At 44.9% G+C, this 20901-nt stretch overlaps 2 protein-coding genes across 3 annotated transcripts in view; one reads left to right on the top strand and one right to left on the bottom strand.

Moving 5' to 3' along the window:
* Nucleotides 1-139: 139 nt before the first annotated feature.
* On the bottom strand, nt 140-10882 carry PAK1IP1 (PAK1 interacting protein 1). Of its 2 annotated transcripts, none has more exons than XM_017652836.3 (10): nt 10741-10882; nt 9139-9301; nt 6006-6126; nt 5856-5930; nt 5297-5349; nt 4767-4912; nt 4572-4669; nt 2649-2748; nt 1805-1928; nt 140-1654 (listed from the first exon to the last, which is right to left on the bottom strand). In XM_017652836.3, exons 1-10 carry the CDS (start codon nt 10822-10824, stop codon nt 1434-1436), a joined length of 1185 nt encoding a protein of 394 aa, XP_017508325.3. In that variant the 5' UTR covers nt 10825-10882; the 3' UTR covers nt 140-1433. The 2 variants fall into 2 exon arrangements, with proteins under 2 accessions (XP_017508325.3, XP_017508324.3); XM_017652835.3 differs by having other exon boundaries at nt 9139-9304; nt 10741-10877.
* The window catches only part of C16H6orf52 (chromosome 16 C6orf52 homolog), a 53707-nt gene continuing 42074 nt past the window's right edge, over nt 9269-20901 (top strand). The window contains exons 1-2 of the mRNA XM_073225008.1: nt 9269-9362; nt 10715-11034. Coding sequence (XP_073081109.1) covers nt 9269-9362; nt 10715-11034 — 414 coding nt within the window. The remainder of the gene's footprint in view (nt 9363-10714; nt 11035-20901) is intronic.

The following is a 20901-nucleotide window of genomic DNA, read 5'->3' on the forward strand; positions in this document are numbered from 1 at the left end:
AATATGATTGTAACTCTATGCTATCTTGGAAAAGGCAGAACCCTGGAGACAACAAAAAGACCAGCGATTGCCAGCAGCGGATGTGGAGAAGAGGTGACTAGACAGGACAGTTGTTTTAGGGCAATGAAAACAGCCTGTATAACAATGGATACATAACATTATATATTTATCCAAACCCACAGAATGTATGCCAGGAGAGATCCCTAAGTAAACTACAGATTTTGGGTGATTATGATACATCAATATATAGTTCATCCTTGGTAAGAAAAAAAAACCATTCCCATCCATGATCCTAGGGAAGATTACGCATGCAGAGGGTATGTGGGGAATCATTTGTACCATTTTCTCTATTTTGTTACAATCTAAAACTGCTTTTAAAAAAAAGGTCTTAAAGACCCAAACCTCTATTCATCTTTGTTTAAAGCCTGAAGTTATCAAAGAGGTAGACTGAAATGTCAGACACACAACTTGGCTCATTTCCTAGATGATTTCCTCCTACAAAATGAATCAATGGCAATTCATGTCAAGCGTTAGATGTCTTATTCTGTGTAAACAGGAGGGACTCCCATGGGGGCCTCAGATTGGACATCTGCCCAGCTATTTCAAACCTATGAATCCCCTACTGATGTCTCTTTTCAAATACCCAGTAATCTACTGAGAAAAGAAGAAATGAGAAGATAATCAACAGGTTGAATTTAAGACTACCTTTGTTAGATTAAATGATTTGTTTTTGATGGTCTGAAACAGAGGGAAAAAAAAACATGAACATCATTTTCTTGCTCTTGGAGTACCTTGTCACTCACAGCTTGGAAGAAGCACAATTTAATGAAGTACGGCAATCTTTCTAATAACCTTTTTATACATAGCCGTAAACTTAAGCATATGCTCTATACATGTGTATTTTATATGTCTATACTTTTTACATTTGTCTTTATTTCCTGGTGTGAAAATCTTTTTGTACACTTTAGCTATCAAAATGAAGAAAATCTGCATTAAAATACTAGAACGATCTGAAAAAGCCAAAATAAAGCAGTTTTTATAATTCTTCCTCCATTTAGGAGAAAAATATAAAAAACAAAAAAACAAAACAAAAAAAAACAAACCTCTTTTATCCACCTCTGGTAAGGAATATATTTAAGATTCTGTACTATTTTTAACCATCACATTGAGAAAGATCTTTTTCACAACAGTAAAAATTATATATTATACATTTAACACACTACACATCACTGTGACATATAATTAGTAAGCTGTTGCCTACTGAAAAGTTTTACCACTGTTAAAATAAAAACCACCTAAAAGTGGCTCTTTTAAAGCTGTACATATTCTCCAAAAGAAGAAATTCTTAGCTTTACTCAGGACAAGAAATTAGGTATATTTGGGAAGAATGATTCCATCTGAAAAGTTTTCTTCTCTTACGAGAAATTTGGGATTCACTGCACCACTGACATTTTCTTCTTTTTTCTCTTCTTTTCCAACATTTCTACCATCTTCCTCTTCTTGGTTGACATCAGACTATTTCCTTTCATTGGCTTATTCCTACCGTCACCAGCTAAACCACCTTTCTTCACGCTGGGTCCGGACTGCCTTTCTTCTTCCTGCACTACACTGCCAGATTCCTTTTTGTTGGTTTTGGACTGTTCTTCTTCAGTTACTAAAACATAAGAAACAGTGCAATTAAAGACTTTTTCCCCTTTGAAATAAACACAGGCTGACAATAAAGTGAAGTTATCTGGATCTCCTTCACTTTAACACTTAAGGATAAGAGACTATTCAATTTTTTTAAATGGTCACTTTCATTTACCAACGGAAGGCTCTGTAATCCGAGGAGGGCTTTCTTTTGCGTCTGTCACTCTGTCTAGCCACACTCCAAGACAGGTAAGCCTGGCGTTAGTGTTCACTTCACAGAGCAAAGATGGGGGAACTTTCTAAACCAGAAGAGAGAAAAATACATAATAATATAGGGGGTTTTACACCATTATTTTTCTTTTTCCATAGTTAAATCACCTTGATTTAAAACTTACCATATCTTGAGAATAAAAAATAAGCTATTAGAAGAAATCTATTATGTTGATTCATGATTGGTCTGCGTACGTCCTTCACAGAGCCAATTCCTGAATACTCAGAAATTGTAAATTTACTAAGGTGTCATGTCTTGTTCACTTCTAGGTCCTGAACAAAGAATCTTGCACAACGTAGACATTCAACAAACCACATTTACAGAACTAAACCAAGAGAGGGAGACTCCTAAGGGAAATTTAATTTTCTAATTATCTGGTTCACAACTACTGTTAGTTCCACAATCAATCAGAAATTTGCAATTTTTTTTCTAGTAATAACTTATTTTTATTCAACAAAATCTTACAGAGAACATCAACATACAAAAGAGAAGAAAGTAACACTTCTTGGATCAAAAAAGCAGAAGCTGTGGGATGATGCCGGCTCAGATTCACCAGTACTGGCCCTAAGTCAGCTCTGTGGAACCCTAACTTTAAAACTATGAGTATCTATCATGCCTGGAAGAAATTTTACAAGTTTATTTAAAGATCTCTGCCTCATGACCTTTAAAAATGATTCCACTTAATTTAAAGCAATATTGATATTAAGACTTGTTTTAAAGTGTATTTATATTGTGCTAAAACACTGACCTTATCCTGCTGAAGCTTCCACATTTTGATGAAACCATCACTCGATGCTGTAACAATAACCTGATGCTCTGGAATTTCAAAGCTAGACATGTCTTTTATCCTAGGATAGAGATAGTAACACCATAAAACACCATTTCTTCCAAATGGAATGATGCTGTTAATAAAGCTCCTATGCACAATCTCTTGATTTTTCAGTGTTCCCAGTGCTTCCACACTACTCCATGAGCAATGCTAAATAGTAGTAACTAAGCTTCACATTCCTGAGGCAGAGGGTCTAAATTCCAGGGTAAAATTGACTGTTAACTATATCTTAAGAAAAAATTGAAAAGATGATGATATAATTATAAATAATCAGGTCATTACAAATTAACAAAAATTCTTAAACAAAGCCCCTCACTTAAGAAACTATGTATGCAAAGACAACAGATGAATCAAGGCTTCCTTGCCCCTTAACAATTTTTAAAAATAAAAATCAAAGTGTTACTTCCAGTCTTAGAAGTCCCACAAAACTAGGATCTGCTTTAAAATAACATGGGAGGACAGAAGTGGTTGGGGATACAGATGAAGCAAGACTGGCCATAAACTGACAACTGCTAATGCTGGGTGGTGGGTCTATGGAGTCTGCGTCCTTAAACTCATCTGTCTGACTTTATAAATTTTCCTGTAGTAAAAAATAAACAAAACAAAATCCACAGAGGCACTGTATAAAATCTACATCCCACTCCAGTCTCCAGAGCCATGCGCCGTGTGGCTCGCTCTTACCTACCCACAAATGTCTTCTATCTGTTGCTATCCTATTATCCAGCTCCTTCCTCCCCAGACCACTGTGCCTACAATTTTCTCCTCCTCTTAGAAGTAGCTCCTTTTAATTCCTAAGACCCAGTCCCCTAATTCCCTGATATTATCTAAGTTAACTACTAGTATCCTTAAATTATAATATTCTATCCCCCTCCCATTATGATTACCCACCTGTTTGTCATACCTGTTGTTGCCCTACAATATGAGCCACAAATGGAAGCTCATCTTTTTTGTTCATCATTAAATACCTAGCACCGTACTTAATAATGAATGCTCAATGAATACTTCTTAGATGAATAAATGAAAGCTCAAATATCATAGGTGTTATTAGTACATTTGAATTGGCCTTGAATGCATTCACTTCACAATTCAGGGAAAAGGTAGGGCCTATATACTGTTTGCAGTTTTCTAAGTATTTACAAAGAGAGATTTCTTAAAACCTGTTATGGAGAAAATAAGAAGTATGTATTTAAGATGTAGAACATGCAAATGAGGCAAAATGAAGTGTAACTTTACATTACCAGCCTTTTCAAAATTATAGTAGAAAAAGCAGGGGCAGAGTCAGATAGAACTCAGTTTTGACCCCAGCTCCATCCCTAGCAGGAGGGTAATCTTGGCCAAGTCACTTGGCCATTTACTCTGACACTCAGAGTCTATCCCTAGAAATACAGTGAACAGTTAAAGGTAACACACTGGCACAAAACAGAAATAAACTCTTGTTTATTTCTCCAGCTGGAGAGACATACAGTGCAGAAAGGGTGGAGAAGTGGCAAAGAGGAATAAAGTAAAAGGACCAGAGTGGTTAGGGCAAAACTCAAGACTGTTTAATTTTTTTTCCCCATTAAAATATGCTTGATTTCTGGCCCAAAGTCTAACAAATTATTAGAGACTATCTCAGGCAAACCAATAGTCCTGATGACAACTTCACCACCTTTGCATTACCAGGAGCAGGAAGACAACATTTCCACCACCCTTACCTGACTCCAGAAATCACCTATAGATAGGAATGTCTCTCTCTGAAGTTCATAAAAATTTATACCCTGCTTTCTGAAACTACTATATATATAAAACACCTATTGAGATTCTCTGCATACATACACATAGAGATTGGCAAAAAAAAAATACCTGTTTTCATGAGCTTTAAATTCACAGAGGCACACTAGTGACTCACAGTCAAAAAACCTTACAACTTCTTCATCTCCAGTCACTGCAAGGACAGACTCCTATTAAGGAGAAAAAGAATATACCCAGAATGTCATCAACGGTGGTCGGCCACCATGATATGCACAAAACTTCCATCACTGCTTTCTGATCACTTACAGAAAGAAAGGTAACAGAAGACACCCTCTTTTCATTTGTGATGGTACCACTGACAGATGCAGTATCCAGCTGATATATATCTATTTTATTCAGTATGACAACTACGTATTTCTCTCCTTTTGGGGACCATTCCACTATGTGAGCATCTGTAAGTTAAAAAAAAAAAAAGCTTTTTTACTTCCTAAATGGAAAATAAAATGATCAGAGTTTATAATGTATACTATACTGCAGATTCTCACATCTATTACCCTATTTAATCTTCACAACAAACTTACAATACATATTTTGCCAGTTAAATTTTTAGACAATAAACCAGGTTCAAAGAATCATTAAAGGTCATACAGCTGGTAGGTGGCAGAGCCACAGAATCCCCATCTAAAGTGGGAAAAAAAAGTAATCTAAGGCACTTGCTCTTAGAGGTGGTCACCATCATGCAGAGAAGTAAATATGTACATGCACGTACACAGAACACGTGTGTGTATTCAGAATCCATCACGTTATTAAAAAATACATTCGAAAAAAATACTCACTTTGTTTTATATTTTTTATAAATGCTGATCTTCCTTCCACAAGATTCCATGTTCTGCAAAACAGGAAGCTCACTTATACATGATCACTAACTTACTAAGTATAAAGGTAAACATAATGAAGACTTACTCAAATGACAACTTACTAAATACTTGACTATTTAAAAGAACTGCCATCTTTCTTATAGCAACATCTGAAATATTTGTTATCAAGCAAGATTATGTTATCCATTCCCACACTCTTTTAAGGTAATTTAGTATTTTTTTAAAAGGCTTCACATCCTAAAACATTTCTTTCTTGTACACGCCCCTCATCACTTCACAGTTTACACTGACCGGAATGCTATGTGCGTGTCTGAATTTACAGCTTGTCATTTCTTCCTACCGTTATGAAAAGGTTCACTAGCTTCCAACCTTTCCTTGTACTGTAGTATCTTTAAATGGCTGAGACGATTACAGAAACAGTCTCTATTATAATAAAAGATACCCTGGCTGTGGGTTCTTGTACTTGGAGAACAAAGATCACGACTTAGTAAAGATGCTTGTGGCATTAATGACTTACCTTAATGTCTTATCTGTACCCACAGACAGGGCCAACTTGCCAGATGGGTGAATGGAAAGGAAGGTCACATGTCCTCTAAAAGGAAATCAACAGTTAGCCCCCAACTCGACTGGCACCTGGAAACCACCAGCAGGAAAGGGCTGGACTCACTTGTGAGCTCTGATCGACTTCAGGCAGTCCCATTTCTTTGCATCCCAGACACAAATAAGTCCGTCTTCTGCCCCACTGATTAAGTGCCTGTTGCCAAAGAATTTCAGGCAAGTTATTGTGCCTGTGGAGAAACCAAGATAGGGGAGATTAATATTCACTTGAATGTAAATTGTTTTTCTGGTTTGAAGGCTGTGCTAAGGTAAATGTGTAATGTGTACTATTACTGAAATACAGCTTAAAGTCTTAGATAAAGAAATTATTTTTTTCACATTAGAACACTTTCAAGCCTATGCAATTATATTCAGCAGTTTCTCAAGTTGTAGATATAGACTTGAACTAATCAATTCATTTCTTGCTCTACATCTCTGTAACAATAACTTAGGAAGTGGCTGGCTAGGACTGTTTGAACAGAAATCAAATACAACTGATTAATAGGCTAATCTGGGAACAAATCGAAATGAATAGGCATATGACTTCTACTTTATAAACAGTGGGTTAGCTACCCAATCATCCACAATTCAAATACTATAACTCCAGCGCTGTTTTTTATTTAACTTCTATACAGTTCTCACTCACTGTCATGAGAATTTATTTGAACAATTTAATAAAATGTTACACTATTCAACTTTTCCGTGTGTCATTTACCTTCCCATGGTTAGTATGTTTTCCTACACCTTCCCAACTTCTTCACAAAACACTCCACTCCCTCTGCCCAAAATGAAGCCTGGATCGCCCATGAATTTCCCCCACAGCTTCTGAGACTAGGAGACATAGTCATTATCCTCAAATATTAAAACGCTGGAAGCAGGCAAGGTAACTGAAGAAAGCATTCCTCTAACTCCCCAAAGCAGGCACATCATTATACATTTACCCTCAAGTAAATACCCTATCCTTTGGAGCTTGTGTCACCTAGCTTAACTGCCCTACAGCTCAGAGGTCAGTGAACTACTGTCTGCAGGCCAATCGGGCTGATGGCCTGTTTTCATAAATGCAGTTTTACTGCAACGCAGCCTCACTCATTCAGTTACAATATGTCCATGGCTGGGTTCGTGCTACTGAGGCAGAGCTGAGTAATCTTAACAGAGATCATATGGCCACAAATCCTGAATATTTACTATTTTGTACTTTACAGAATAAAAGTGTGAACCCCTGGGTCATTAACGTTCACCTGCCGCCTCTTGGTCAATTCTTTATACTGAAAAGCCAAAGATCTCTGATGAATAATGTTGCACGTGCACACATGCGTGCACACAAAAACCCTCTAACAGTACATGTTGGCTTACGTACCATCTTCTCAAAGTGGGAGACTTTAGCCATTTTGGCCCAAGTTTTCCTCTTTCCCTTTTCTTCTATTTCCTACTTTGGAAATTTTGCACACCCACATCATCTACTTCTTATGTTCATGACTCCATCTGTTCTCTGTAAAAGGTCTGTTACCAATGGGATTTATATGAGAGATGAAGGAAATCGGAAGTCCTCCTTCACTCATCCTCCATCCGAACTCCTTCTAATTAAGTCCTTTCCTTATTGTTGAACACATGTGCCAATGCGTTTAGACAAACCAGATTTATCTAACTTATTTCTTCCAAGCTTAAGAGAGAAGCCTTCCTTGGGCCAACTGGGTGGGGTTGGAGACAGGAAAAGGAATGTATGTTGAAATCACTCAAAGCCTAGCTTCTGCTGAAAAGCAAGACACTTGTCAAAGTAGCTAAAGACCATCTAACATAAGAAAGACATCACTCCAGATTTACTGCTAGAAATTAATGCCTGGTGTGGAATTTCTACAATATATGAAGATATGGTTCAAAAAGGGTTCTTCTTTGGCTGAGTTTCCCCAAATTAAGTACTTATCTAAATGACTTGACTATTTTGAGCTCTTCCTGTTTTCCTTCTTCTTGAACACGTTAAACCCCTCATTGTTTGTTCCCTGGGAAATGCAATGAAAACAGCATATAATATTCAATACCGAGAAAAAAGAATTACCTATTCAGTATTTCTATTCCTCGATCCTATCCCATCCCAGGCAACTTCACATCAGTGTGGAAAACCCCACCATGACTTGGGAATCACTACTCCTTGACCTCCGCAACTCCAGTAACCTTTACCTCCTCTGTATTTTAGTCCCTCACACCTGCAGCCTGAACACTGTTACCACCTAATGTTCGACATTACAGCTCTTGAACTCTTAAGAATCTCTTCTCTGACCACAACCTTACATCTTCCCAGCCCTTTCATGCTTCCATTACTCCACCTGCTTTATGTTGAGATCTGCAGAACCTTAACAACCCATTTTCTCTAGACTAAAAACCTATTGTCACCAAAATCAGTTCCTTTGTAATCCACCTTTCTGTTGCATACACCAAGTAACTTTCCACTCCCTACAGAAATATCTGTAGCTTACTACACACTGATGTCACTCAATCCACAGCCTTCAACTTCAATCAGGCAGGCTCTCATCAGCCCTTCTTGTTCTTTCCTCACCCTCCCTCCCACTCAATGCCTAACCTCTCACTCTTAAGGACTACCAGGATCTGGCCCCATCTCCACTTTAACCTTCTCATAATACTGACCTGCTTAGTTCCCCATGCACATCAGTGATCAAAAACAAACGTTCTAGACCTATCTTTGGGTTCTAGGTCCACTGTTCAGGAACATTGGGCAAGTCACGTAACATCTCTGAACCTAGGTTTTCTTGCCCATGAACTGAAGACACAACCGTACCTTCCTGGCACTCTCCTGAGAGGCATGTACTCAGCCACTCCTCAATGAAGTTGGCTACCAATATGATGCTGCTCCTGTGCTGCCTGCTCCTCTGGAACACCCTTTCTCCTTCCTTGCAAACTTTACCTGGCTAACAACCGATACTTCTCTTCTAAGATAATACAGATGCCCATTTTAAAGAAGTTTTCAGTGAAAATTTGCTTTCTCCCATTCGCCCCACACTGAATTAAGTGCTTCCTTCTATCTCCCCATAAAGACAGTGAGCAACTTAAGGACAAAGACATTTTTTTCTTTTCTGGACTTCCTGGCACAGATTCTGCTGCATAGCAGACACATAAGTTGTTCAACTGAAGTCAAATGGGAAAGTAATAACATCTCGACGTCATTACTGTAAATGATAAAATTTTCTTACCATTGTGATGTACTAGAGCCCCATGATCTATCTTCTTTTTCATGTCATAAATATGAATGGTTTCATCTTTGCTCCCAGTGACTACAAAACGACTGTTTACAGCCACTGCTGACAAGGACGCAGTGTGGGCATGGTGAGTGAAGTCGGCCACAGGATTCCATTTCTGCTGAAGAGGAAAACATACCATCAGTGCCACAATCATGTCATAGTTCTCTACAAAGCAGGTGATTCCATGATCCATGAAAACTACCGATGGATCCTACAAATGGAAAAATAAACTATACCATGATATATAAGTTAAGACAGACAAACAAAAAAGCTGAGAACTGAATAAGTGGGGAAATGAAGGATGGGAAGGCAATGCTGATTACCATGACTCCAAAACAATTATGGAGACTGGACTAAAAGAACGTTAAGGTCCCACTCAAACCCTTAACTCCTCTTTTGAATAAAGGCACAGCATTCCCGAGGAGCTGTTAGGGCCTTAAGTCAAAGAAGAACCTTTCCTTGTGCATAAAAACAAGGGGTGTTGGTTATATGGGCTACTGTCTGTCTAGGTTTAGAAGCAGGATAATAGTTAAGGGCTTCAAGCATCAAGAGATACTTGAAGATTTGAATCCTGGGTCTGCCAATTATTAGCTGTGTGGCTTTGAGCAGGTCACTTAACCTACCTCAACTTCAGGTTCCTCAGCTGTAAAATGGGGACAACCATATCTGCCTCACAGGGGTGCTGTGAGGACTACCATGTGTCGGGAACATGGTAGCAACTTTATTACAAAGAGAACACAATCAATATTACCTTTAAATATTCGAAACATGTCACCTTTCAGCCAAGGGCCAAAACCATATTAATAATCAGAGCAAAAAACAAAGTATTCAAAAGTAATCAGTCAACTTATATCCAATTTTCTGGTTAATGCAAGACTGACACCTTGACTTCCTCATAAAGTATTCCTTAATGGAACAGGTTTGTAGGAAATACCTAGGATTGCTTAGGGGTAAAATAGTACTGGGCTAAAAGTCAGGAGATCTTACCTCTAGTCCTGGGTATGTCCTAACTACCTGTTTGACTAATGGCAATTTACTTAACCTTTCACATCACCTTACACATCTAGTAAAATACCTATATTTGGTTGGAATCTCTCTCCATTTGTCTCCTCCTTCCTTCTCCTATGTCGGGAAGATCTCTAGCAGAGGATCCATTCCTTTGGCTCCTCCGCACCATTTCAAGTAACAGCCTCACTGAGGGTCCAAAAATACCGAATGAACTGGGGTCACTTTCTTTATCCTAAACCAGCTCTAAAGTAAAGTCCTAGGGCAGGAACTCAGTGAAAAAGAGAACTGTTCTTTCATTTGCCCAACTTGCAGAAATGCCAGGTTCCTTCGTGCACCATGGTTCAGAATGTCTGCTAATACAGACAGTACTTTGCTTTACCAAATGCCTACTCCATGTTTAAAAGCTGGCTTATCCTTAAGTCTCAATTTGAGTCATTAATTAATCAATCAAACACCTCTGACGATGTGTTTACCGTGGCCGCGTAGGACCAGACCTGACCTTCCACCTCCCCGGCTTCAGCAGTCACTCCGCCCGCGGACTCTTACCTTGCGGTCGCCGCTTGCATTGACCTCCGGACGCACAGCGAAGCCGAAAAGGACCTGCTCGTAGCAACCAGCTACCAGCTCCATTCAACCACGCACGTGCCTCTTCAGCAAGTCCGACTCGGCGTACAGATGACGACATCGGACGCAAGGGAAAGCGGCGGACCTTCCTGCGTCGGCGCTCAAGTTACGTCAGGACGTAGGGCTGCCCTCAGGCGCCTGCATCCGTGGAAACGGTTTCAGCGCTCGAAGACCGGGCGGAATTTCCAAGAGAGAATCAGGAAGCCACGTGAGGAGGTTCTTATTGATAGGAGAAAAAAATGGGGGCAAGCAGTCATATTCGAGGAAGCTGTGAGGTTGGCATGCCTAAGGGGAGTGGGGAGGGGCACCCTCCGCGGAAACCCCGTTTCCGGGATGTGTGAGGGGAGGAGGACCGGCTTCCGGCCTGGGCGGGGCCTCCGGCCGCGTGGCTCCGTTCGTTGGAGTGGAGGTTCCTGCGCGATGAGCTGTGGCACCACGGCAGGAATTAGGGTCCTTTTTTGTGCAGGAAGCGGTAGGACTGGCCTTTCTCCCTCACATTCTCTCTTGACAGCAAAGAGCAGGTGGCATTTAGGGCTAGCAGGCGGCGAAGTCCCAGCTCCGGAAGGCCGCTTCGGCTGCAGATAAGTGCACCTGCACGCCTTTCCCTGCAGCTTCTTCCGCCTGCCCCACCCTCGGGTCGTACTGCCCAGAGTTGCGTCACTACCTACGGAGGGAGGAGGATGCTTTCCTGAAAGATGTAAAGACTTAACTTGAGGATGAAGTGTGCAGTCATTCTTGGGGAGCTTCCGGAGGGGAATCTCATTTAAATTTCACCGCTTCCCCAGCTTGGGTGCAAAGTCAAACGTTAATAAAAGCAAAGATAGCCTTAATTTGCAGTTGAGGCTTTCGTAAGGTATGGAGATTCAGAGGTGTGTTTAAAATGACAGCTTTGCACTAACTTTTAATAGCGCAAATCACCCTCGGTTTCGTGCTAAACTCGTGTATTACTAAGACCCTTTTGTTTCCAAGAATATGTTCTCTGGTGTTCTGAATATTCAGTGCGTATTTAACTGAGGTATATTTGAGTGACACAGGTTTGGGTCTTGCAGAAGTGATTCCACTCGATGCTTTGTCATCGCGTCGGCAGGCAGGCTTTGTCTTAGGCACACTTTGGCGACTCTTCAGGTGCCGAAGTGCTGTAGTCAAACTTGTCCTCAGTCTCTTGGAGACCCGCGTAAGCATTCCTTTTTAAAAATAATAACTCCTTCCATTTGTGCTAGTTATATTCTTTGTGGTACAGAAAAGTCATTTTACTATTTAAATTGCTTTCTGTTTAACACTTACTAACTTTGCACCGGAGAACCTCTAAAATGAGAGGCATGTGAATTGGCGAAGTGGGAGTCCCCAAGGCATGAGACAAACAATGAGTCAGTGGGACATTTCTTTGAAGTCTTCCTTTTTATCTTAAAAAAAATACGACTTTTTGCATTTGACTACGTGCATATCTGTTTAATGCGAAAGTAATAATGTAGCTCGGGAGGAGGGTGTTATTGGCCTGGGGCAAGTTTTCTGTTAATTTGGTGAGACGGAAGGAAGACAAAGGCGAGAGGTTGGGAATGAAAGGGTTTATTCCTATGCTTAGTCTCTCCTTGCTCTGATCCCTGGCGCTGGCCTCCTCGCTGTTCCTCAGACTCCCCACTGCACCAGGCAGAACCCTGTGGGCAGGTCCCCTGTGACTGTGGGGAGGAGAGAATGTGTACTTCCTCTCCACCCCCACCCTGGACCGCAATCCTGTGACTGGCCAGCGGGCCTGCTGCCAGTAAACATCCCAGAAATGTGCAAAGAGGCTCTTATTATATACACAGTGGGCACTACTAAGGCCAGGCGGGAATCTTGGTTAGAAAGTTCTGTTTTCCCCACAAATATTTTCTTACTCCCCCCAAAAAAGCTTTGAATAAAACTTTCAAAATCACGTATTTTATATATCTTACTGCTTCCAGAATGCCCCTGTCTGCCTCATCACCCCAGGGAAATCTCAACTGCTGTCAGAGAAGAATTAGTACTTAATATGTTCTTTGGAATTAATTTTAACATTGTAACACAATGATTACTGAAAGGAAAGGAGCAACACACACCAGCAATTCACCGGAGGGTTCCACTTTATTAGAGAAAGGTGCTGGGTTATATAGGAAGGGGCATAGGGTGATTGTGGTGTTACTTCCACGGGGCTGGTGGCTGTTGGCTAGGTGCTGGGATTGGGAGGGGGGCGAGAGGTGATTGGGCTTCAGGTGGCGCCGGCGGGAACCGAGGACCCTGAAGAGAAGCCGGAAGTTTGCAATCTTACTGGTGGGGACCCTTCATTCCCCACTTTCTCCTCTATGGGGTTGTGGACGTTGCTTTCTCTCTGACTGCTTCCTGCTGAACGGGGGCGGAGAAGGGAGTGAGGGCTCGAGGATTGGGAGGAAAGGGTTGATAGGATTCCCCACAGTAAGGATGAGTAGATGTGGACTTCTTCAGGTTGGAAATCAGTGAAGGTTCCCTGTAACCATAGGTCGAGGACCTGTTGATTTCAATGGTGCCAAGAGGATATGGGTGTCAGGAGCCAGGCGTCTGCGGCCATTGTTTCCAGGAACAGTTTCCAGTGGAGAGAGGGGTCCATCTCAGCGTGTGGTGAGGAGGTCACGTGAGGGTGAGGGATCTTCTGTGGCCAGAAGCTGGTAGTTCCTGAGTAAAAGCTGGTTGAAAGCTTGATTAGAGATTTTTCCGACTTGGGATTTGATGAACTTTATTATACAGGGTAAGAAGAGACAGACGAGAAGAATGACTTATGGGGCCTGCAATGGGCCAGAGCCAGGTAAGGAGGGGGTTTGTTAGTATTGAAGAGAATGGGTTGGAATTGGAAGCAGAGTGGAGGCAAGGTCGGTGAGTTTGGTGATGTCAGTTTCTACAATGCCGGATTCGTTGATGTAATAGCAGCACTCTTCCTGGAGGAAGACGCAGGTGCTGCCCTTCTCGGCTGTAAGCAGATCTAGGGCCCGCCAGTTTTGAAGGGTGACTTTAGCTACAGAAGTGACCTGTCTTTGGAGAGAGGCTAGGGAATTGGCAGTGGATGTCAGGGCTCCATCAAGTTTGGCGTCAAGATCTCTAACTGCCCATAGAGAGTGACCCAAGGCTCCTCCCGAAAACCCTGCCCCAATGGCTGGGGTGATCAAAGAGATACCGACCATGATGGGAAGGAAAGCAGCCCTTTTTGTGCGCGAGGGCAAGGGAGGTTGGAGCTCAAGGAATTCTGCCATGCTGTAAAGTGTAAGTTGTGGGATTAGGGTGATGAGAATGCAGGGTGTATCGGAGTTGAGAGGCAGTGAGTTGAAAAGACTGCCATTACACCAAAAGAAGTGTCCCAGTTGTGTAAAAGTCTTAGAGCCGGACGTAGGGGTGTAGATAGAGAGGCAGTGAAGTGCGCTGGAGGGGGTGGAATTGGGCCTACACAGTGGTGGATGGTGAGATTATCTGCGTATTCTGGTTCCCATAGGGGTATGTCTGCCAGGAGGCAGAGGGGTTGTCCTTCTGCATGGAAGTAGTAGTTGGAAATATTAAGGGGCACGGTGACCAGCAGTGGGCGCTGTAGTGATGCACACAAGAAACAATTGGCTGTGTTGAGGGTGTGGGTGAGAAAGATGGTGGTGTCTTGAATGAGCTGTAACCAAGAGTAAGAGGAATAAGAAGATGAAGAGGAGCCATCAAGAGTTTGGATAATGACTTTTTCGGAATGTCTGATATCTGATGCAACTTGAGAGATCTGGGAGTGAGAGGGAACATACTTTCGAGAGATATGAAGGGTACCGTGGGGGGTCGAGGACCCCCCGTAGTAAACTGAGGCTGTGACTTCAGCAGCCCATCGAGAGTCCCAGGGATCTGAGATTGATAAGGAGAATGAGCCATTGGGATATTTCATGAAACGGTTGGAGGAGTAATACTGTGGGTACTGAAAGTCACCCATGTAGTGAATGGCGCAAGACCAGTAGGGACATCCCCCGTAGGTGTCTTGCCATCGCTTGCAATAGGCTTGTCTTTCGTCATAGAGGAAGCAGAGGTAGGGAGAATAAAGGTAGCTGTAAGTGAACACTTCGGTGGAGGGAGGAAAGTGGAGGTACAAAGGCTCAGAGCAGCCTTTCAGAGGGCAGTCTGATGAGGCAATGAGGGCGGTAACCTTTGTTTGATGCTGTGTGTAAGTCTGTCTGACTTTGAATCGCCATACAAAGGAGGCTGGGGTGGTGGGGAAGACAATAGGAATGAGGAAAAAAGTGAGAAAGCAGTAAAGGAGGAAAAAGTCATGATTCGGGTATGGATGGCAAAGGGGGTGCACGGGAGATGTGGAGCTTCAAGGGATCAGAGAGATGAGGCGTGGTAGAGTAGACAGCGTCTTGGGCTGTATCCAAAGGACTCTGGATTGTGACTGATGGGTCTTGGGTGTCCAGAGAAGGTGGGTCCTGGGTATTTGGTTTCAACCTGGAGATATGAATCCAAGGGGTGACAGAGTTATCAGGCAGTGAGAGCTTGGCAGCTGAGGGGGTGCAGAGAATAACTGGGTGTGGACCCTCCCATTTCGGGGTGAGAGAGGGCGATCCTCTGGTGGCTTATAAAACACTAGTTGGCCGGGCTGTAAGACAGGAGGATTTTGGGAGGCGGATGATCAGGAAGGAGCCAATCCTGATATTTCCACAATTCAGTGCGGAGGAGAGAGAGTAGTGGAAGGGCCATATTGGGAGGAATTGGTCCTTTGTGGGAAGGGAGCCCTGGGGGTAGAATCGGGCGGCTGTACATGATCTCAAAGGGCGACAAGAAGGAAGGTTTCTTTGGGAGGGCTCGAATGCGGAGTAGAGCTAAGGGAAGTAAGAGAACCCAGTCAAGGTGTAGTTCTAGAGATAGTTTGATCAGGATGTCTTTTAGAGTCCTATTGGCTCTTTCTACTTTTCCCGAAGCTTGTGGTCGATAAGGACAATGTAAATGCCAGGGGAGCAAGAGCGACTTGGAGAGGTTCTGGATAATTTGGGCAATGAACTCAGGGCTGTTATCTGATTGGAGGGAAGTGGGCATCCCGAACCTAGGAAAGATCTGGGTGAGGAGGATAGAGGCAACTGCGGATGCTCGTTTGTTAGTGGTGGGGAAAGCTTCGACCCATCCTGAAAATGTATCTACTAACACAAGTAGGTATCTGGTACGCCGTACAGGGGGCATGTTAGTGAAGTCTATTTGCCAATCTGCAGTGGGGACATTACCCCTTGATTGATGAGCTGGGAAGGGTCGGGCATTGAGGGGGGTATTAGGGTTAGTGCGTTGGCAGATGGTGCACTTGCAGGTGATTTGGTTAAGTAGGGTTTTGTCTTCAGGAGAGAGAGGAAAAAAAGATTGTAAAAAATGGATCAAGGATTGGGGGCTGGGATGGAACAGATCATGTAAGAGGCGGAAGAGAGACTCTGTCCTGGTAGCAGAGGGTGTCTTGTGATAAGGCTAAAACTGCAAGGGCAGATGGATTATTGTCTGGTGTGTCTTCTGATAGGGCAACTGACGGGGCTACTCTGTCGGCTTTGTTGTTACCTTAATGAAGGAGTGTCGGGGTGAGGATGATAATGGTTCTTCAGGGGGGCCCTTGCTGAGGTCATATAGGGGTCTTGCCAACAGGGAGAAGTTAGGGATCCACACTCTAAAATACCCAGCCAGGCCTAGAAAGGAAAGGATTTCTGTCTTGCTTTTGGGAATGGGCAGGTCAGAGAGGAGTCGTTTTCTGTCTAAGGTAATGGACTTTCTTTGTTGAGACAGAAGGAATCCAAGGTAAGTGACAGAAGGGGAAGAGATTTGAGCTTTGACGGGGGATACCCGGTAACCTCTGGAAGCCTGAAGGTTAAGTAGAGACGCAGTGTCAAGTTGAGACTGTTCCCACGAGGGACTGCAGAGTAGAAGATCATCTACATATTGTAATAAAGTGGACTCGGGGTGATCATGATGAAACTGTTTGAGGTCTTGAGCTAGGACTTGTCCAAAAATATGGGGACTATCTCGGAAGCCTTGTGGCAAAACTGTCCAAGTAAGTTGTTCAGAATGTCTGGTGCATGGGTCCGTCCAGGTGAAGGCGAAAAAATCTTGGGAGGAGGGGTCTAGAGGGATAGAAAAAAATGCGTCCTTGAGATCTAGGACTGAGAAGTGGGATGCTGAGGCAGGGATCTGCGATAAAAGGGTGTATGGATTTGGAACTAAGGGATGGATAGGGACAACGGCCATGTTGATAAGGCGAAGGTCTTGGACAAGGCGGAAAGATCCGTTGGTTTTTTTTAACAGCTAATATGGGGGTATTAAATGGGGAGTGAGTGGGTCTGAGGTAATTTTTGTTTAAGAGATCTTGAATGATGGGTTGGAGGCCTATGAGGGCTGAAGTGGTTAGGGGGTATTGGGCCTGACAGATATACTGAGAGGGGTCACGTAATTTGATAGAGGCAGGGGGACATAGGGCCACGGAGGGGCTTGTAATGTCCCAAACTTTGGGATTTACAGGGTGTATGAGGGCGGAACCGGAGCTTTCATTCTGTAGAGGGGGGTTGTCGGCTATGAGGGCCATCAGAAAGGGAGTACTGGTGGCTGTGGGAGTGGATATAGTTATGGAAACATGGAGGAGGGAAAGGATGTCTCGTCCTAGTAAAGGAATGGGACACTGGGACATAACCAGGAAGGAGTGGGATAAAGGTATGGGATTGTCTAGGATTGTGCATAAAGGGGGGGGGTTTAATGGGAAAATCTGTTTACCTCCTACCCCGACTATAGGAGTAATGGCTGGCATGTTAGGGCCCCGGTATTCTCACAAGACTGAGAAGGTGGCTCCTGTATCTAGGAGGAAGGAGATGGGGCGACTGTCTACTGTTAAAGTAACCCTGGGCTCCTGTTTGGTGATGGAAATGGTCGGGCGAGAAGCCCCCAGGCCCCGTCAATCTTCTTCTGCCAGCCCTGCCAGGGCTTAGGATGGGGGTTGTTAGTCCAGCCTCCCCTTCGGGTGGTTGGGCAATCAGACCCCCAGTGGCCCTTTTTGTGGCATCTGGGGCATGGGGTGGTAGGAGATCTGGGGGAGGGGCACACCCTTGACCAGTGTCCCTCTTTTCTGCACTTGAAACAAGCTCCTTGGGGGGCTTGTGTGTAGAGGGGTACCCAGGTTGTGGTTTTATCAGCTGGGCCAACATCTGGAAATTGGCCTGATCAGCCTTTTGTTTACGGCGTTCTTTCTCCTCCTCCCGGTTATGGAAGACTTTAAAGGCCACTGTTAGGATCTCAGTCTGTGGGGTAGCGGGACCCTGATGTAACTTTTTGAGTTTAGCTTTAATGTCGGGGTAGCTTTGAGCTAGGAAGTATGTCATAAGGACATGTCTTCCTTCAGGTGTTTCTGGGTCCAGGCTGGTATACTGTAATAGGGCTTGAGTGAGTCTGTCTAAGAACTCGGAGGGGGTTTCGTCTCTCTTTTGAATTATGTCTTGGAGCTTTTGAAAATCGACTACTTTACGAGCTGCCATTTTCGGACCTGCTATTAAGCAGGAGGCAAAAATATCTCGAGAGTGGAGACCTACGGCGGTGTTATAATCCCAGTGTGGGTCTTGTTCCGGGACAGCAGTGGGGCCAGGGGAATAGGTGGGGTCAGTCCTGTGGGTTTCGGTAGCATGCGTTTGGGCAAAGTCCCAAACTTGTCTACGCTCTTCAGGGAGGAGAGTATTGGCCAGAAGCATGAAAATGTCATGATGTGTGAGGCTGTAAGACTGGAGGGTCCATTGAAACTCCCTGATGTATGTCGTGGGATCAGTGGAAAAGGAACCTAGGCGTTTCTCTAGTTGGGCTAAATCTCCTAAGGAGAAAGGGACGTGAACGCACACGATGCCTTCGGATCCTGCTACTTCCCGGAGGGGGGCGATAATTTTGGGAGGCCCTCGGGACCGGGTCTGAGGGGGACTGAAGGGTTCTGGCTCAGTCTGTGCGGGGGAAACAGGTGATGGAGGCAAAGCCGCGACAATTTTGGGAGGCCCTCGGGACCAAGTCTGAGGGGGCAAAGACGGAGGAGGCTCCTGGAACTTAGTTAGAGGGGGGCTGAAAGGCTCAGGCTCGATCTGCAGGAGTGGGGGAGGTGAGGGGGACGGAGGAGGAGGGGGTGAGGTGAGGGAGGAGATGGTGGTGGAGGGAGGGAAGGAGGGGGAAGGGAGAGGACGGGAGGCTTATGTGGGGGTGGAGGCAGCAGCGGCGGTAGAGGAAGGGGGAGGGGCTATTGTAGGAGAAGAAGTTGAAGGGAGAGGACATTAGGCTTCTGCGGGGGAAGAGGCAGCAGTGGCGGCGGCGGTAGAGGACGGGGGGGCTGTTTTAGGAGAAGAAGGGGAAGGGAGAGGATGGGAGGCTTCCGCCGCAGGGAAAGAAGCAGCGGCGGCGGCGGGGGGTGGAGGGGTTGTTGGAGGGGGAGGCGCCGAAGGGGGATGTCTGTATGGCTGAGGCTCGTCGGCCTTGTCAAAGATAATCGAAGAGTGACTGGGAGTGTGTGGAGAGGAGGGAGACGGCTTGCAGGCTAGGAGAACTTGGGTCGGGGAGCAGGTGGTGCAGAGGCTGGGATTTTGAGCTAGGAGGCAAAAAGCCTCGATATAGGGAATCTCCTTCCATTTTTTCAGGCGCTGGCAGTAGTTAAAGAGATTGCGAGTGATGTTAGGATCAAGAGTTCCCCCTGCGGGCCATTGGTTTTTATTGTCTAGGGGGTATGTCGGCCAATCTTGGGAGCAATATTTACAGAGAAGTTTTGGTTTTATATCAGGCATCAGTAAGAGGGTAGCCAGATGCTTAAGCAGGCATTCAAGAGCTGAACTTTCAGGGAGGGATGAGGAGGCTCCCATGGCTAAAGGACAGAGAAGAAGACAGACAGGGGAAGACGAACGGAGATCCTCGGACTGGAAGCAGACCGCAAGGAGACAAAGGGCGTCCCCGATGATCCTTGGTGGTCTGCGGAAACTCGTATACGAGTCGGAATTTCTTAGGAAATCTGGGTCGTCACCTAGGCTTCCCTAAGAAGGCAGAGTGCCGGAATCACGAGGTACCTAGCGCTACGAATTTTCAGCAGACAGAACAGATTTCGGCGGACGGAACAGAAGGAGGTGTGGGGGAAAAGGGAGCGTTCTCATCTGCAAAGGAGTCACCTCGTTTATGGCTGTTGGAGGAGGGCCTGAGGGTCTGCCGCAGCCGTGAATTCCTGAGGTGGGGATTTATGACTGTTGGAGGAGGGGCCTGAGCGTCCACCACAGCCGTGAAGGCTTGAGGCGGAGATTTATGACTGTCGGAGGAGGGGCCTGAGGGTCCGCTGCAACCATGAAGGCCTGAGGCGGGGAGAGTTCCCTCCTCATCCCCAAGCGTCAGGGCCTTGCCGGACGATCACGGTCAATGGCACTGCAATAGCTCCCGGAGAAGTGGCCCACCCCGGGGAAATTTTGCTTAAAAAGTTTAATGCCTGAGGCGGGGATTTATGGCTGTTGGAGGAGGGGCCTGAGGGTCCGCCGCAGCCATGAAGGCCTGAGGCAGGGAGAGTTCCCTCCTCGTCCCTGAGCGTCAGGGCCTTGCTGGACGATCACAGTCAAAATTTTGCTTAAAAAGTTTAAGGCCTGAGGTGGGGGTTTATGGCTGTTGGAGGAGGGGCCTGAGGGTCCGCCGCAGCCGTGAAGGCCTGAGGCAGGAAGAGTTCCCTCCTCGTCCCCAAGTGTCAGGGCCTTGCCGGATGATCACAGTCAATGGCACTGCGATAGCTCGGGGAAGAGTGGCCCACTCCGGGGAAATTTTGCTTAAAAAGTTTAAGGCCTGAGGTGGGGGTTTATGGCTGTTGGAGGAGGGGCCTGAGGGTCTGCCGCAGCCGTGAAGGCCTGAGGCAGGGAGAGTTCCCTCCTCATCCCTGAGTGTCAGGGCCTTGCCAGATGATCACGGTCAATGGCACTGTGATAGCTTGGGGAAGAGTGGCCCACTCTGGGGGAAAACTTAAACTAAAGGCCAGAGAGGAGTGGTGAGTGTGATGAGCCAGTGCCAGAAAAAGAGGATGAGGGCAAGCTGCTGCTGGTGTCGGGGGGAAGATGGGGCCCAGTTGGGGCGTCC

The sequence above is a fragment of the Manis javanica genome, chromosome 16 (genome assembly GCF_040802235.1).
Source record: "Manis javanica isolate MJ-LG chromosome 16, MJ_LKY, whole genome shotgun sequence".
Classification (NCBI taxonomy): Eukaryota; Metazoa; Chordata; class Mammalia; order Pholidota; family Manidae; genus Manis; species Manis javanica.